This window comes from Thalassophryne amazonica, chromosome 9, assembly GCF_902500255.1.
Source record: "Thalassophryne amazonica chromosome 9, fThaAma1.1, whole genome shotgun sequence".
NCBI lineage: Eukaryota > Metazoa > Chordata > Actinopteri > Batrachoidiformes > Batrachoididae > Thalassophryne > Thalassophryne amazonica.
The window spans coordinates 96,562,975-96,582,336 of NC_047111.1; the positions used below are offsets into that span (position 1 = coordinate 96,562,975).

The following is a 19,362-nucleotide window of genomic DNA, read 5'->3' on the forward strand; positions in this document are numbered from 1 at the left end:
AGTCTATGTGCAGTTTGTGCACCATCTGATCTCAATCTGCACATTCCAACGGCATCATAACAGCATTCAAAATGATCTGATTGCAGTTGATTGACCTCTGAGATCGATCAGTCACAGCAAAGCCTGCAGACATGTTGTGCCACGTATGTCCACCTCCACTGGACCCTGGCCAGGGAGGCACACATACATCACATGTAGTGGGTGTGAACAGCGCACAATCAAACCAAAAATACCTACCACGTGCTGCTGCGCCTCTCCATGGTCTCATGCGCAGTAATGCATCATAGCGCACATCAGAGGCTTGGAGCTGAATGGATCTCCCCGCTGTAATATACATATTATTACTTGATCACCAGCTAAACTCTGTAGAACGTGTGATGTGGAACTGTAATGCCAGGCCATGACAACATTATTAAACATGAAACTCACCTCCAGCACAGAACCAGGATCGTTTCACAGTGCAGGGCAGACAGGTCCAGGAACCACAGCCTGTGGTGAAAAGCCTCTCACCCGGCTGCTGTGTGCTGCAAACAACCATGGCAAAAATAAATCCCATGTGATAATCCAACCAACATCACGGTGTACAGAGTTGTGTTATGCTGCTGAAGTGGGTTAAAAAAATGGTTCGCTGGAAAGGCTGCGTCTGATGAATGGGGGACAGCTTGGTCTATTGCCAATGAAATTTCAGCAAAGGTGTCCAGTGGCTGGCAGCGGCGCGCAAGCTTTGTGGCTAATTCAGCCATTTGGAACACACACACACACACAGCTGAATGAGCATTTGATCATTTCAGCACCTGTTCTACACACACCCACGCACGTGAGGTCAGTGAATGCTGGGAAGGAGAGAATGAGCGCAAATGTGATTGCATGAGTGAGTGAGTGACCACACCGATGCTGGCTTGGATACAATATGCGTGAGTCCAGTCCATACGTTTGTTGTGCTGCGATGTCCAGTGCCGTCAGGTCCTGTGCAAAGGGGCAGCACAGTGCTGCCTCCCACTCCGTCTCGGGTTTGCCATCTAGACGTTTGGACATCGGGCAGTCTTCAGCACCTTTTATGGCTGTCTGACAGCAGTCTGTGTCATCTCAACTGTTGTCTAAATATGCTTTGGATGCGATCATGCAGGTGTGGATGAGGTAATCTGGATGTAGTCTATACACCTCTTTCCCTCCTGACTGCGTTCGGATTATGGCCAAATTTGCTGTGTCGGGCTCGTTCCTGCACGTTTTTGCTATGTGTGACGGGGCTTAAGGAATTAGTATTTCCAAATGGCTAAGATGGTCCTAATTTTGAAAAGTTAAAAATTTAATACTCTGATCCCATGAATAGGTTCCAATTGATGAAAAATTGTGTGTAAAATTTTGTTTGTATAAATACATTTTTAGAGGTAGCTCAAATACATTGAAATTTTACTATTTTGTGCTGTATAATGCTATACAAACTAAAGTTTAATGGTGCTCCAACCAATCCTAAACAACATATGAATAGTTTTGACAAATCCTCCTGGCACTCACTTAGAAATTCAAGATGGCCTCAAGCTTAAGTTAGTATAGTGTTATGTAGCCTGAAAATGGCAACATTTCAATACTTTTGAGCTACTTCTAAAAAATTATTTATTCAAAAGAAAATTACACAGCATGTTTTCTCATCAATTGGAACCTATTCAGGGGGTCAGAATATTAAATAAGGACCACCCTACAAATGGCATCTTCCAAAACAAGGGTGTCATCTGTTGTTAACAGTTTTCCGTAGGCTGTGATGATGAATTCAGCTCATAGGATGAAACAGGTCAGATTAAAATACTTTATTTACTCAGTTTGCCACTTTGTGAAGTTCTAGCTTCTGCTGCTACATTGATTAGCTACTTACACTGGTTATGTACATGCACCTGTCTTCTTCTTCATTTGTTGTGGAAGTGTTACAGCACCACATACAGGCCTGGCATATGTATTACAGCATTTTTGTCTACAGAAAATATGATCCTTCAAGAAATACATATTTTGCAATGTCAGTTTTTTCAGTATCATGCAGCCCTAAAGTGACCATATGTTTAACTATAATGGAAATGTACACATTCAGTTTATGCAGTGCCATCCTTAATCATAAAGTAAGGCTTAATTAATTGCCAGGAAACAAGGATCATTACAAAAATAAAATTCTGCTCATTAAGAGACTCATATGAGCATTGTTTTGAGTGAAAAAACAGTCATCGTCAAATGTCCTGGCAGCTTGAAAATAACCTAAAAGAGTTCAGTCAGCCAGTTGAGGTGAAATTATTTATTATTCATGCCAGTTCAGCAGATAATATTTAGTGTCAGTTTTGTGACCTTGTCACTTCCTGCACTGGACACTGATGAACAAAGTCAGACTGTACAGAATGAATTTTAGTTTTATAATACGCATATTACTGTTGTCTCAACAGCCTTTGCACTGGGAGCAGTGTTACACAGCAGGAGCAGAAAACATAGTAGAAGAAGCCCAAAGTGAAAACCGTTTTCACCAAAAAAAGGGAAAGAGAACATTAGGTCAGGCATTGAGATCATTTCCACACTATTTTCGTCTGCCATCTTGTGTAAGGAATTGCTTGGTGATTTTAGATTCAGGACTTTGTGAGTAGACTGAATGGCTGGTGTGTCCCCCCCCCCCCCCCCCCCCAAAGGTTTGTGGTGGTATTGGTTTGCTTTGTTGACATTGTGTAATTTCATTCAATACCGTCAACAAGATAACGAATGACAATTTCCGTTCTAATATTTTTTCATATCAGAGGTTTTCCCTTTGTTTGCTTCATGGCTTCTTTCCCTTGAGGATTGGCTGTAGATTGAAACAGAAACTAACTGCCTGAACATCCTGTTTGCTGACATTCATTTTCATTTATTAACATTCAGTATGAACATTAAGGTTGAAATCATGCACACAACATTACATATTGGAGATAAGTAGGCAGCATTGTGTAGCATTGTGTTATCAGCGTCCACACCTTATAGTTCAGTCTGGCCTCATACATTCCAGAGGTATGGGATGTGGTTGCTATGGTGATCATTAATTATTGGGCACTACAAAGCTACAGTGCTGATAACTCAGCACTCAACACGGGTTCATCAGTGGCACGCTGATTTATTCCAGTTGCAAACAAACACCCAGTAAGAATAATTCTCACAGTTTTGGCGATTGCACTCACGACTGTCCAAAAAGCCACTGATATCATGGCTTTCAGTCTGTGCCCTTTCAAAGTCCTTGTGTGTGTGTGTGTGTGTGTGTGTGTGTTTTCAGTGAGGGTGATTACTGCAGTGTTCCTATCACATCCACAGCTGGGATGTGTATCATGAATTATTGATGAGCCTGGCTCTGCACTGTATTAGATCAAACTAAACTCTCACTCTTCCCCTCCCCTCTTCTTTCTCCCTGTCTCTCCATCTGGCCCTTTCTCTCCCTCGCTCTCTCTCTCTTCTCTCTCTTTACCTCTTGCTCACTCAGCCAAAAGCCCCAAATGCTGACTGGCGATATTCTGCATCTTTGAGGGCAGGGATGCAGAGGTAAGCACTTCTTTCTTCAACTCTTTTGCAAGTTTTGATCTTCTGCAAAAAGGTACACATATGTGTTCATCTTATGTGTCTTATCCACTGTATGTGAGCTTAGGCTTATTTCAAAAGTATTAATTAGAAAAAGTTGGGATGGGATGGAAACAGCCAACATTGCCCACAAAAAAGAAAAAGCAAAAACTTCAATGCAGTGATTAATGGTTTTACTTTGACTTGTATTTTATTACAGACAATACAAACCCAAAAAATGTCATGTTTGTTTGGTCAACTTCATTTAATTTATTAATATACATCCATTCCTGCATTTCAGCCCTGCAACATAGTCCAAAAAAAGTTGGGACAGGGGTAAACTAAATGGACAGGGGTGGTGGAAAAGCAGTTAGTGCACTTGCTTTCTGTGCAGAAGGTTTGTGGTTCAAACCCCACCCCTGCCACATTTCTCCATGTAATGTGGAGTGGCATCAGGAAGAGCATCCGGCGTAAAAACCTGTGCCAATTCAACAAGCGGATCCACATTGGACTTGCTGAGTGCAAACAAGGGAGCAGCCGAAGGGTCTTACTAATGAGGTAAAATAAATAAACAATGATGTCATTTGAAGCAGTTGATTTCAAGCTTTGCATTTTGCATCACTACTCTTAGCTTCACAGTGGAGTATAGCAGAGAAGGATTTTCTTTCACCAAAACAGTTCAAATCCAGGCTTGCATCTCAGATGTACCTTCTGGCAATTTGTAGCTAAACTTTCAGGTCTTCTTTTTAAGAACCACTTCATCATTGGGATGGATAACTGGTGATACAAAGCTTGCACTGTGCATAATTTCTCCAATCACAGCCATGTAAGCCTATAACTTCTTCTGGGTTGTCTGGGTGTCTTGGTGGCTTTCCTCACTCTTCTTCTTGCCCAGTCACTCAGTATTTGAGAACTGTCTACTCCATACAGATTTACCATAGAGTGCCATATTGTTTGTATTTCTTCATAATTTATGTAAATAAAGTCCAAAACATATTCAGTGGCAGCTTTACCATCAGAGAGCCTCGTCCACAACTACCACAAAAGACTCCAAGCTGTCACTGATGTTAAAGGGGGCAACACACAGTATTAAGAACAGGGGTATGTAAACAGGTTCTGTTGTCATTCTGATTTGAAAAGAGTAAACACTGTTGTTTGCCAATAAATGGCTTCACCCAACCACTAACCATGAGTGAAAAAAGTTTTTGCGTTATTGTTCATATTCTCTGACAAATGGCCAAAAAAAAAAAATCTGCCAGGGTATGTAAACTTTTGAGCACAACTGTATGTGTGAAGGGGCCCATAACCTTGTCCAGATGTGACGTTGTTTCTCTGGCTGCAAGACATCTGGGTTGGACCATCACATAGTGGAAATGTGTATTGTTTTTGGCTGAATCAGTATTCCAGCATTTTTTGGAAGAAATGGATGCCATGTACTCCAGACCAAAGATAGAAAGGACCACCTAGACTGTTATCAGCAAGTCCCGAATCCAGGGTCTGTCATGTTGTGGGGTTACATCAGTGGCCTTGGAAAATGTATTTTACACATCTGTGATGGTAGCATTAATACAAAAAAGTACACTGAGATTTTAGTGCACCATATGCTGCCTTCAAAGTGACATCTTTTCCACGGACATCATGCATTTTTCAAAAAGTCAATGCAAAACCACATTCTGCACACATTACAAAGGCATGGCTGTGGAAGCAGATGGTATGGATACTGGACTGGCCTGCCTGCATTCCAGTAGAGAATGTGTGGAGAATTCTGAAACAAAAAAATGCAACAGTGACAACCTTGTGCTGTCGCACTCTATGTTTGCAGGAAGAATGGGACACAGTAAGACCTGAAATATTTCATTATGTGGTATCATCAATACTAAAATGTCTTTTAAGGGTTGTGAGAAGGAATGGCTGCTTTAGCGTCCCAACTATTTTTGAAATGTCTTGCAGGCTTTGTGCAGGAATGGATGTGAATTAGAAAATGAAATGAGGTTGACCAAACAAAACATGAAACATCTTTGGTTCATTTGTCTGTAATGAGGTGATGTAGGAATCCTCTCGCCACCCCATTATCTGTTACGTATCCCAACTTTTATTAATTGGGAGTTGAATTTCAGTTTTTCAAGTGGGGATGGCTGCCTTGGTACATATCACTCACTCACTCATCTTCAACCGCTTACTCCAATTAAGGGTCTCTATCCCAGCAGTCATAGAGCGTGAGGCATGGTACACCCTGGACAGGACGCCAGTCCGTCGCAGGGCCACATATAGACAAATAAACACATTTGCACCCGCACGCACACCTACGGACAATTTAAAGTTTCCAATCCACCTAACCTGCATGTCTTTGGACGTGGGAGGAAGCCGGAGCACCCAGAGAGAACCCACGCAAATACGGGGAGAACATGCAAACTCCACACAGAAAGGCCACAGGTGGGAATCGATTCCATGAACTTCTTGCTGTGAGGCAGCAGTGCTAACCACTGAGTCACCGTACTGCCAAGATAGCTGCACCTCCAATTTGTATTCATTTATTTTTAATAGGGTTTGTTTCATGAACAAGCTTTTCAAAGTCCCCAGACACCATTACATCATTATAATATTACCACTCAGTATGGGCCATTAGCTAAAAATGACCATTAGTGACTCTTCACCATCTGGTAGAACCACAGTCCCCTTCTCTTCCTCTGGGGAAAACCATGTGCTGCTCCCCTCAGTGGGTGCATATATAGGTCATGTGCATTCTGAACACTGCTTCCCCTAGTTACAGACTTTAAGCAGGAAGCATGAAGGACAAATGAGTGGGGGATGACCTTTCTTAGTTCATCAGTTGCACACATTTATTGGTGCATATGAGCTTCCTGCAAGTGCACAATTAGTTTTGGAGTGTACTTGTATTTATATCAGTATTTATATCAGATGCTGCATGCACAGACAGTAGAGAACATTCTGAACTCCTCACAGATTTGTTAATTCCACCTAACAATTTCAATTCAGTTTCAATTTAATCAGCTTATAAAGGCACCTCACACAGAACAGTTCAATATAAAAATTAACCCCTTAAGCCCTAAAGCCTATTTCACCAAATCACATACCCATACATTACGATTTATTACTCAGCTTGTACAAGGTCAAAAATGCAAAAGTTTGAATCAGCTAAAAGACAGGTCCTAGGGGATGTTGTGGATGCCAAAAAAAAAAAAAAAAAAAAATTGAAAGTAAATAATACTTGGTAGGAGTAAATGAGGGATTTTTTCCCCAAAAAATTAATTCTGATTTATGTCTTTATTTGCTTTGCGTTTCAGCTGTGGTTAGTTGATAAGTGATTGAAGTGGATACTTTTGTAGAGGAGTCTTCGCTTGACACTTTGATGTATAATAAGTGTATGTTGGTGTCAGCATTGGTTAGTTATGAGTGTTCAAATTTTCCAAAACAGGGCAAGTCCCCAAATTTGGGGACTGTAGGGTTTAAGAGGTTAAAAATAAAAAAAATAAAAAATTCAATACATAATTAAAAACACAAATAAAAAAAAATAAATAAAACAGATTTAAAAAAATAAAAGTTATTCATAAGAAAGAGAATAAAAATAGGTTTTAAGTCTTGACTTAAAAATGTCCACGGACTCCGAATGCCTTATGGTCGCAGGAAGACCGTTCCACAGAGCGGGTGCACGATAAGAAAAAGCTCTTTGAGCCGCTGACTTCTTCTTCACCCTGGGAACACAGAGTAGTCTACAGATGACTTATGAACAGTGTTGCCACAGTTACTTTGAAAAAGTAATCCAGTTACTTTACTGATTATTCAATTGCAAAAGTAACTAAGTTAGTTTACTAGTTACTTTTTTAGTTAGTTAGTTTTGCCAATACTCACTTTATAGTTACCCTTTGTCTACATCAGTGAAAATAAAAGTAAAATAAAGACATATTTCTTGACCTCATATTTAACTGTTGACAGCACTGTAACAGTAAAACTTGCACTTTCTAACCTACATTGTTACCTCCACCAAGGAGGTTATGTTTTCGGTTGAGTTTGTTTGTTTGTTTGTTTGTTTGTTTGTTTGTTTGCCAGCAGGATAACTCAAAACATTTTGAACGGATTTTGATGAAGTTTTGTGGAGTGGTTGGAAATGACAAGAGGAACAAGTGATTAAATTTTAGTGGTGATCCAGATCACAATCTGGATCCAGGAATTTTTTAAAGGATTCTTCACCATTGCGGGATGGGGGAATTTTGACATTCTAGTTTCTAACTCCACAAAAACAAGGCAGAAAGGCTTGAAAAAAATTAGGGTGTAACATAGTCAAATGTTCTATCAAACAACAAAGTTTGGTGATGATCGGATCCGGATTCCGGATTCCGGATCTGGTGATCCAGAATATGCAAAAATATACACAGTAAAATCACTAGTGTTAAATTAACACTGACAGTGAACATATAGTCCCACTCTGGCCAGAGTAGGACCATATGTACACTGGCAGTGTTAAATTAACACTACCAGTGTTAGTTTTACACTGGTGAATTTACTGTGTAGGGAAAATAGAAAGTGTGTCAGTGTGAGGTGACAAATGAAGCTAGAGATGCACAATTAACACCAAATTGTAGCTGAATCTGTACTGATTCAGTAAGGTGTCATCAGACTTGATGTAGCTTCAAATGTTATGGAGCTATATCCAGAAGAAAACCGCCATTACCGAAAAATCGTTTTTATACAATAACCTTTGAACTAATAAAGACATAAAAGTGATTCCAAGTTCTAGTGGTATGTTTTCATGGTCAAGGATGTCAAATATAAAGGAAAGAAAAGTGTATGTATCATAGTTCTGGTTGTAACACTGAATTGTTGAATAGATCACTATGCCAAGGAGGAAATCTCTTTAGGGTCAGTGACCCTACGGCCTTGTGTATCATACGAGGGCTGTCAATAAAGTAACGGTCCTTTTTATTTTTTTCAAAAACTATATGGATTTCATTCATATGTTTTTACGTCAGACATGCTTGAACCCTCGTGCGCATGCGTGAGTTTTTCCACGCCTGTCGGTGACGTCATTCGCCTGTGAGCACTCCTTGTGGGAGGAGTCATCCAGCCCCTCGTCGGAATTCCTTTGTCTGAGAAGTTGCTGAGAGACTGGCGCGTTGTTTGATCAAAATTTTTTCTAAACCTGTGAGACACATCGAAGTGGACACGGTTCGAAAAATTAAGCTGGTCTTCAGTGAAAATTTTAACGGCTGATGAGAGATTTTGAGGTGATTCTGTCGCTTTAAGGACTTTTCACGGTGCGAGACGTCGCGCTGCGCTCTCAGGCGGCGTCATCAGCCTGTTCAAGCTGAAAACCTCCACATTTCAGGCTCTATTGATCCAGGACGTCGTGAGAGAACAGAGAAGTTTCAGAAGAAGTCGGTTTCAGCATTTTATCCGGATATTCCACTGTTAAAGGAGATTTTTTAAATGAAAGACGTGCGGAGGGATCCGCACATCGGGACGCAGCCGACGCGGTGCGGCGGCACAGGAAAAACACCTCCGTGTTGATAACCATTTGTAAAATCCAGGCGGCTTTTGATGGCTTTCAGTGGAGTGAGTATATGAGAAATTGTTTAACAGGCAGGACATGTTCCAACTTGTCCTTAAGGCTTTCAACAGAGGTGTTTTTCCTGTGGCGGAGCATCGCGGCGGCTGCGTCCCGACGCGAGGACCCGTCCGCACGTCTTTCATTAAAAAAATCTCCTTTAACAGTGGAATATCCGGATAAAATGCTGAAACCGACTTCTTCTGAAACTTCTCTGTTCTCTCACGACGTCCTGGATCAATAGAGCCTGAAATGTGGAGGTTTTCAGCTTGAACAGGCTGATGACGCCGCCTGAGAGCGCTGAGCGACGTCTCGCACTGTGAAAAGTCCTTAAAGCGACAGTCTCACCTCAAATCTCTCATCAGCCGTTAAAATTTCACTGAAACCAGCTTAATTTTTCGAACCGTGTCCACTTCGATGTGTCTCACAGGTTTTAGAAAAAATTTTGATCAAACAACGTGCCAGTCTCTCAGCAACTTCTCAGACAAAGGAATTCCGACGAGGGGCTGGACGCCTCCTCCCACAAGGAGTGCTCACAGGCGAATGACGTCACCGACAGGCGTGGAAAAACTCACGCATGCGCACGAGGGTTCAAGCATGTCTGACGTAAAAACATATGAATGAAATCCATATAGTTTTTGAAAAAAAATAAAAAGGACCGTTACTTTATTGACAGCCCTCGTATGCAACACTTAAAAAATAGTTCTATTTCAGAATTTACTGTTATTTATTTAGAGAAGTGTTTCATAAATGTTAAAAAATTCATATATTTGCAGTTTAGTTGAATAATAAATTGAATTTTGTCTCTTATTTGTTTTTGTCTATAAACACATGCAATATCAATATCAGTGCTCAGATGACAGTAGCTTCTGGGAAAGGTGCAAGTTGCAATAAACTGTGATGCCAAGCGCTAAGGATACATGCTATCCAGTCACAGCAGATGAAACGTTTTTTACTATGAGCAAACATCATTGTTAGACTTTTTTAGGTTTAACTCAGCCACATGGGGTGTGCAGCCAGTACATTCTGAGTGCCGGTCCCAAGCCAGATAAATGAGGAGGGTTGTGTCAGGAAGGGCATCCAGCGTAAAACAAGCCAACCGAACTATGCAGACTCAGAATCGAATTCCCATACCGGATCGGTCGCGGTCCGGGTTAACAACGTCCGCCACTGGTGCTATTGCCCAACAGGGTGCCGGTGGAAATTGGGCTACTGCTGGGTGAAGACGGCGAAGAAGAGGAGGAAAACGTTGCCACGAACAGCGGGAGAAAAAGAAAACTAGAAGGGTGGAAATGAGAGTGGGGACTTTGAATGTTGGTAGTATGACTGGTAAAGGGAGAGAGCTGGCTGATATGATGGAGAGGAGAAAGGTAGACATATTGTGTGTGCAAGAGACCAAGTGGAAGGGAAGTAAGAACAGGAGCATCGGCGGTGGGTACAAGTTGTTGTACCATGGTGAGGACAGGAAGAGAAATGGTGTTGGGGTCATTTTAAAGGAAGAGTATGTTAAAAGTGTGTTGGAGGTTAAGCGAGTGTCTGACAGGGTGATGAGTGTGAAGTTGAAAATTGAAGGGGTGATGATGAATATCATCAGTGCATATGCCCCACAGGTAGGTTGTGAGATGAAGGAGAAAGAAAAATTCTGGAGTGTGTTAGATGAGGTAGTGGAGAGTGTGCCCAAGCATGAAAGAGTGGTGATAGGAACAGACTTCAATGGGCATGTTGGTGAAGGGAACAGAGGTGATGAGGAAGTAATGGGTAGATATGGTATCAAGGATAGGAATGGGGAAGGACAGATGGTAGTTGATTTTGCAAAAAGGATGGAAATGGCTGTGGTGAATACCTACTTTAAGAAAAGGGAGGAGCACAGGGTAACATATAAGAGTGGAGGAAGGTGCACACAGGTGGACTACATTCTTTATAGGAGATGCAAGCTAAAAGAAATCACAGACTGTAAGGTGGTAGCAGGGAGAGAGTGTCACTAGACAGCATAGGATGGTTGTTTGTAGGATGACTTTAGAGGTAAAGAAGAAGAAGAGAGTGAGAGCTCAACAAAGGATCAGATGGTGGAAGCTGAAGGAGGAAGACTGTTGTGTGAAATTTAGCGAGCAGGTGAGAGAAGCACTAGTTGGAGGGGAAGAAATTTTGGACAACTGGAAAAAGTACTGCAGATGTGGTGAGGGAGACAGCTAGGGCAGTACTGGGTATGACATCTGGACAGTGGAAGGAAGACAAGGAGACTTGGTGGTGGAATGAAGAGGTCCAGGAAAGCATAAGGAGAAAGAGGTTGGCGAAAAAGTTTTGGGATAGTCGGAGAGATGAAGAAAGTAGACAGGAGTACAAGGAGATGTGGCGTAAGGTGAGAAGAGAAGTGGCAAAAGCAAAGGAAAAGGCATATTGCGAGCTGTACAAGAAGTTGAATAGTAAGGAAGGAGAAAAGGACTTGTACCGATTGGCCAGCCAAAGGGACAGAGCTAGAAAGGATGTGCAGCAGGTTAGGGTGGTAAAAGATGCACATGGTAATGTGCTGACAAGTGAGGAGTGTGTGCTGAGAAGGTGGAGGGAATATTTTGAAGAGTTGATGAATAAAGAAATGAGCGAGAGAAAAGGCTGGATGATGTGGTGAGAGTAAATCAGGACGTAAAAGAGATTAGCAAGGAAGAAGTGAGGGCTGCTATGAAGAGGATGAAGAGTGGAAAGGCAGTTGGTCCAGATGACATTCCAATGAAGACGTGGAAATGTCTAGGAGAGATGGCAGTAGAGTTTCTAACCAGATTGTTTAATAAAATCTTGGAAAGTGAGAGGATGCCTGAGGAGTGGAGACTAAGTGTGCTGGTTCCTATTTTCAAGAACAAGGGTGATGTGCAGAGCTGCAGTAACTACAGAGGCATAAAGCTGATCACAGCATGAAGTTATGGGAAAGAGTAGTAGAAGCTAGGCTTAGAAAACAGGCGAAGATCTGTAAGCAGCAATATGGTTTCATGCCGAGAAAGAACACTACAGATGCAATGTTTGCTCTGAGAATACTGTTGGAAAATTAAAGAGAAGGACAGAAAGAGTTACATTGTGTGTTTGTGGACTTAGAAAAAGCTTATGATAGGATGCCAAGAGAAGAGTTGTGGCATTGTATGAGGAAGTCTGGAGTGGCAGAGAAGTATGTTAGGGTATTGCAGGACATGTACAAGAATAGTGTGACAGCGGTGAGATGCGCAGTCGGAATGACAGACTCATTCAAGGTGGAGGTGGGATTACAGCAAGGATCAGCTCTGAGTCCTTTCTTGTTTGCAGTGGTGTTGGACAGGTTGACAGATGAGATCAGACAGGAGTCCCCATGGACTATGATGTTTGCAGATGACATTGTGATCTGTAGTGAGAGTAGAGAGCAAGTTGAGTCTAGTCTGGAGAAGTGGAGATATGCTTTGGAGAGAAGGGGAATGAAAGTCAGTAGAAGCAAGACTGAGTACATGTGTGTGAATGAGAGGGAGCCCAGTGGAATAGTGCAGTTACAAGGAGTAGAAGTGGTGAAAGTAGATGAGTTTAAATATTTGGGGTCAACTGTTCAAAGTAATGGAGAGTGTGGTAGAGAGCTGAAGAAGAGAGTGCAGGCAGGGTGGAGTGGGTGGAGAAAGGTGGCAGGAGTGATTTGTGACCGAAGAATATCAGCAAGAGTGAAGGGGAAAGTTTACAAAACAGTAGTGAGACCAGCTATGTTGTATGGTTTAGAGACAGTGGCACTAACAAAAAGACAGGAGGCAGAGCTGGAGGTGGCAGAGTTGAAGATGTTGAGATTCTCTTTGGGAGTGACAAGAATGGACAAGATTAGGAATGAACATATCAGAGGGACAGCTCAGGTGGGACAGTTTGGAGACAAAGTCAGATATGCCAGATTGAGATTGTTTGGACATGTGCAGAGGAGGGACCCAGGGTATATAGGGAGAAGGATGCTGAGGATGGAGCCACCAGGCAGGAGGAGAAGAGGGAGACCAAAGAGGGGGTTCATGGATGTGCTGAGAGAGGACATGCAGGTGGTTGGTGTGACAGAGGAAGATACAGAGGACAGGGTGAGATGGAAACGATTGATCTGCTGTGGCGACCCCTAACGGGAACAGCCGAAAGACAAAGAAGAAGATTCCACGGCGTGTAGCTGTTATGGCGTCAGTGACCCCATGGCCTTGGCGGAGGTTTGCACTGTCCGAGTGCTTCTAGTTTATAAATGTAACTATTAAATTATTTCTAACATTTTTGTAACATTTAAATTATCTCTAAACATTTTAGTTGTTGAAATTATTATTCTAAGCAGTAAGAGTCGTTTTAGCAAAAAATAAAAAGGCTTCAAAACTTGACCTTTAATCTAGGGGTGTTGTGGGGGGCCGCATCCCTGACCAGCCCATACCCCCTTTCCATCTGGATTCGCCCCTGCTTTGGCATTTGAGCACAAAGAATGGATAATGTTTATTTATGCAGAAAACATGACCAGATTTACAGATAAGAAAGTTTTATCGCATTTTTATGTCATGTCGTCCTCAGAAAGCGACTTTAGGCGCATTTGTGTGGAAGTTTCTACTACCTGCACCTGTAATCTACTTAGCTTGCCAAATACTACAGTCAGACAGTATTTAGACTGTTAAAAGTGTGTCTGAGAGTTCAGGTTTTATGTTGTAATTTCTCTGCTGGGATCGTTCTTTGGCAGCATTAATAAGCAGGTTTCAAAGATTTGGGTTACAAGTTTATTCGGGGTGGTATAAATATAGATCGGTGAGCTAATTGTGGTAATTTTCTGGAGCTGCTCAAACACAGATATTTCCATGTCGTCAAAGCTGTGAGGAATAAGGAGCAGCACATGTAAATGTAGTCCTTTCCACCCAGTCCATATTTGGAGCCTTCTGGTTTTGCATCCGAGAAAGCACAAACATGCAAAGGAAAACATGTTAAATTTACAAATGCTGGCTTCCAACAAACATCCCCTCCAGGTTTATAACAAAATAAATAAAAACCAAATAAATAAAAAATACCTAACCAAAAAAAAAAAAAAAAAAAAATATATATATATATATATATATACATATATATATATATATACACACACAGTGAGGGCAATCTCATTAGAATTTGAGAGGTGGTAATGGACTGATTGTCTGCCTTGATGGTTGCTATCCAGGACCCAAAGCAGTTCCATGGACTCGGTGAAGCAGTGTGTGGTACAGATTCGTTTTCACTGAGTTAAAAGGGCATAATTTTAGAATTTTTATGGTAAAGATGGCTGCATTTTTTATATTATGTCATAAAAAAAAAATCTAAATTAAAAGTTCAAGGGTGCCCAAACTTTTTCAAATGACTGTACAGTGCATCCGTAAGGTATTCACAGTGCTTCACGTTTTCCATTCTGTTATATTACAGCCTTATTCCAAAATAGATTAAATTCATTTTTTTTCTCAGAATTCTACACACAATACCCCATAATGACAATGTGAAAATTATTTATTATTTTAAAATTATTTAATTATTTAAATATATTTATTATTTTTAAAATGTAAAATTATAGATTATTTATTTATTTTTAGATTTTGGCAAATTTATTAATAATTTAAAAAACTAAGAAATCACATGTATATAAATATTCTCAGCCTTTGCCATGAAGCTCAAATATGAGGTGCATCTTGTTTCTACTAATCATCCTCCTAATCATCCTTTCAGCAGCTTAATTGGAGTCCAGTTGGGGTAAATTCAGTTGATTGGACATGATTTGGAAAGACACACACCTGTCTACATATAAGGTCCCACAGCTCACAGTGCACGTCAGAACAAAAACCAAGCATGAAGTCAAAGGAATTGTCTGTAGACCTCCGAGACAGGATTGTCTGAAGGCAAAAATCTAGGGAAGAGTACAGAAATATTTCTGCTGCTTTGAAGGTCCCAGTGAGCACAGTGGCCTCCGTCATCCATAAATGAAAGAAGTTCAGATCCACCAGGAATCTTCCTTGAGCTGGCCACCTGTCTAAACTGAGTGATCAGGGAGAAGTGCCTTCATCAGGGAGGTGACCAAGAACCCGATGAAGGAGAACCTTCCACTAGGACAACCATCTCTGCAGCAATCGAACAATTAGGCCTGTATGGTAGAGTGGCCAGACGGAAGCCACTCCTTAGTAAAAGGCACATCACAGCCCACCTGGAGTTTGCCAAAAGGCACCTGAAGGACTCTCAGACTATGAGAAACAAAATTCTCTTGTCTGATGAGACAAAGATTGAACTCTTTGGTGTGAATGCCAGGTGTCATGTTTGGAGGAAACCAAGCACCATCCCTACAGTGAAGCATGGTGGTGGCTGCATCATGCTGGGGGATGTTTTTCAGCAGCAGGAACTGGGAGACTAGTCAGGATTAAGAGAAAGATGAATACCACAATGTACAGAGACACCCTCGATGAAAACCTGCTCCAGAGCGCTCTTGACCTCAGACTGGGGTGACAGTTCATCTTTCAGCAGGACAGTGACCCTAAGCACACAGCCAAGATATCAAATGAGTGGCTTCAGGACAACTCTGTAAATGTCCTTGAGTGGCCCAGCCAGAGCCCAGACCTGAATCTGATTGAACATCTCTGGAGAGATCTGAAAAAGGCTGTGCACTGACACTCCCCATCCAACCTGATGGAGCTTCAGAGGTGCTACAAAGAGGAATGGGCAAAACTGCTCAAAGATAGGTGCACCAAGCTTGTGGCATCATATTCAAGAAGACTTGAGGCTGTAATTGCTGCCAAAGGTGCATCAACAAAGTTGTGAGCAATACTTATGTACATGTGAATTCTTAGTTTTTTATTTTTAATACTTTTTCTAAAATTTCAAAAATTTCATGTTGTCATTATGGGGTGTTGTGAGTAGAATGTGGGGGAAAAATGAATTTACTCCATTTTGGAATAAGACTGTAACAACAAAATGTGGAAAAAGTGAAGCGCGGTGAATACTTTCCGGATGCACTGTCTACACTTTAATAACTTCTATTTTAGTTCTGTTTGTAATGATGAGTTGCAAAATTTGTGTTTCTCACTCTAATGAAGTGTTTTGCTGATGTGAGTTGATGAGCTGGAGTTTCAGCGACTAATGAGCTTTTCCTCCACATGCTTCGGCATTTGTACCAAATTTTCATTTCATGCTAACAATGCTCAATTGTGCAGTTGTCTGCTTCATCCACGTTTGATTTAATTGGTTATTAGTGTTGATTTATATGGTGTGTGGAGTACCGCGATATGCATCTTGTCATAAAGTCGCTGCAACATGACATGGATTAACATAAATTATCATTGCAATTTGCCGCTGCCGTCTCTAAGATGGCAGAGCCTTTAACGCACGTGATCACAGAGATGCTCACATTAACATTTAACCCCGACACACACGCTGTAATGTCACACACAGTCTAACCACTGCAGTCCTACACTGGGAGCAACATGCAGCAGCATCGTTACTGACCCACATTTCTGCTGTCGTGTGAAAAACACCAGCGCTGTTTATGTCATGTTCTCACATATTTAACAAGCACCTTTGAAACAGCTCATAATCTGCACATCTTATTATAACATGCGCCTTCATAATCCTGATGTTTCGCTTCAAGACTGGGTGTGGCAACTGTACACTATATATACACTGTGAATGTAAAGTACAACAAGAGCAATCAAAGATCTCTGGTGTCCAATCTTGATCACATAACTGATCACTAAAAAGCATGTGCTCCAATGTTTCCATCAATGAGCAAAGCGATCACACATGAATGAATTTGCGCCTTTCCCCATGTTGTATTTATTTTCCACTCTTTCTGTTTGTCATGTGGAGCACAATGTACGTGGTGGAAGGTTCATTAGCCTGGGCGGCCGACTGATAACAAAGTTCACACCATGCTGTGTGTGCTCAAACTTTCCTGGCCGGTCACCATGTGATCTTGTCTGTAGGTAATTATCAGCATGTCATGAGAACTTGAGAGCCCGCCCACACGTGCATTGCGTGGAGTGTTGTTCATGTTGTTGATGGCATGACATATGTCCTCCAGCTGAGTTGCGAGTACACAGCACTGAGATGTTCTGGCTGGACATTAAAGCCGTCCAGATGTGCGCTGGACAGTGATCGCACTCCAACAGCCACCTCAGCCGCACCTGACAATGTTGGAACATGGGATGACAACACACTCCTCACGACATCTGTGTTGCGGTGGGTGGGGTGGCGTGAAACACTCGCATGCCACATGTGTTGTGGGGTGGGGCCCTTGCATGACGTGCGTTGTTTGGTGACAGCAAAGTCATGGGGCACTTAGGAAATGTGGGGCCATTCGCACAGCCAGGTCAAAAGTGGTCGCCTGCACTCTACTCTTGCGCCAGCTGCACGAATAGCCCTGCCTTTTCTAAATGCCCCGCGAGTGGTATTGGATGTTTGTGGGTGTCACCTGTACTTTGGCCGACTCTGTCCAACAGTGGGTCCAATGGCCATCTTAGCTTTAGCGAAGCAAATGGCAAATGTTAGCTTTAGTTAGCAAACAATCATTAAAATAGCTGGCATTAGCATTCATCCATGGCATAACCTAATTCATAACCTTTGAAGATAAAAAGTAAAGACAATTACACTGGTTAGCTATTTACATGAACCTATTTGGGGTTTTCACGTTTCCCATAATCCCTTGCGCGCCAGAGAGTTGCTGCAGTCAAAACAACATAGAGAATCCACACGATGACAATTGTAAATGAATATTATACTACAAAATGTAATTTTTTATGCTTTTCATCACGTTAATAAGAGACTGCTGCATGATACCCTGAAAACTTGCTAAAACAATTCTAACAAATAATCCGTGTCTGCTACGTTTAATCTGCGTGGAATTTATATCATATTATATATATTAGTCTGGAACAAAGAGGACAAACAGTGTTGTAAAGAACAATAATCAAGACGTTTAAGAGCAAACTTCACTTTCCCCCAGAACGACATGATCAGGAAGCGAGCGTAGCTCACAGCATCTCCCATTGAAAATAATGGAGAGACAGCCTGTGATTCTCGCATGTTTACATAAAATAAACGCAATAACAACGTCTATGAACCCAGAGAATATATTCATGAGAATTTTAAACACAATATAAAAATAGTTTTAGGTTGCGATGTTAATGGTGTTGTCCGTGTGCAGCGGTTAGTGCAGCCCGATCAGAGTGTCTCAATGCAGTTCTCAATGTTACTGAGATCTCGCAGCATGGCGACCTCTCCGAGGTTTTGCAGGATTTGAAACCTGAAAAGCCTCAATGACAGTATTTTTTTGGCTTGTAACTTGCACTGGAATGCAGAAAATCAGCCAGTGAGGCAGGCAAACGAGATGTTAAGCTAAGGGTAAGAAATGCTACGGTCCTCTTTATGGGTGTATGAAATCATATTACAGAATTCTCCAAGGCACAAATATGGGAAATATATTGTAATATTTACAATTACACATAGGAATGACGTATTTATAAATGATGCTTTTAACTCAGTTTGGGCAGGGTTGGGGGTGCTCTGTCAAAGTCTTTCAAATCATGGAAAGACACTGAATATTACACTGATGTCAGCAGTTCACTTGAGTGTATTAACTGTTGTAATGTGACGGTCAGCACAGGATAATCTCCTTTTGTAAGGACCCAGTGGAAAAAAAGAAGAAGAAAATAAACATAACATGATGTGGCAGCTGAAGCATGTAACACTGTGCTGATGGGAAAAGGACACACGTAGTGACATCTCTTAAAACTCCCAACCATTTTAACTGCAACACCTTCAAGGGCTCATACTAAACACTTTCTACATCCTTTGGAATTGTTTATGAAAGACCAGTCATATTTAACTGTAAAAGGTAAATACACATTTATTTTACATATTATCTTAAAAAAATAAAAATTATATATATATATATATATTATATATATATATATATATATATATATATATATATATATATATATATATATATATATATATATATATATATGTTAAAGACAAAGTATGTGGAAAGATTGAGTAGCTTCTCAAGTGCTGCAATTGCAACATCCATTGATGCCATATAAAGCACATCATCATCTGCAAACTCATGGTCAGTGAACTTTTCCTCACTGAGATAGGCACCTACTAAGGCCCTGACCTTATCTGTCACCCAGTACATGTAAGCAGTGACCAGAACACATCCCTGATGACTGCCAAAATGTGCTGGAAAGTCAGAGACTTCTCCCTTACATCCACAAAGGCAATGTTGATTCCTGTAT

The 19,362-nt window shown here is 41.3% G+C and overlaps 1 protein-coding gene across 1 annotated transcript in view; it reads left to right on the forward strand.

Annotated features, from left to right (window-relative positions):
• Positions 1–19,362, forward strand: part of LOC117517679 (protocadherin alpha-C2-like) — a 56,955-nt gene that overhangs the window by 7,445 nt on the left and 30,148 nt on the right. The window contains exon 2 of the mRNA XM_034178794.1: positions 3,476–3,534. Within this exon, the coding sequence (XP_034034685.1) occupies positions 3,476–3,534 (59 nt within the window). The remainder of the gene's footprint in view (positions 1–3,475; positions 3,535–19,362) is intronic.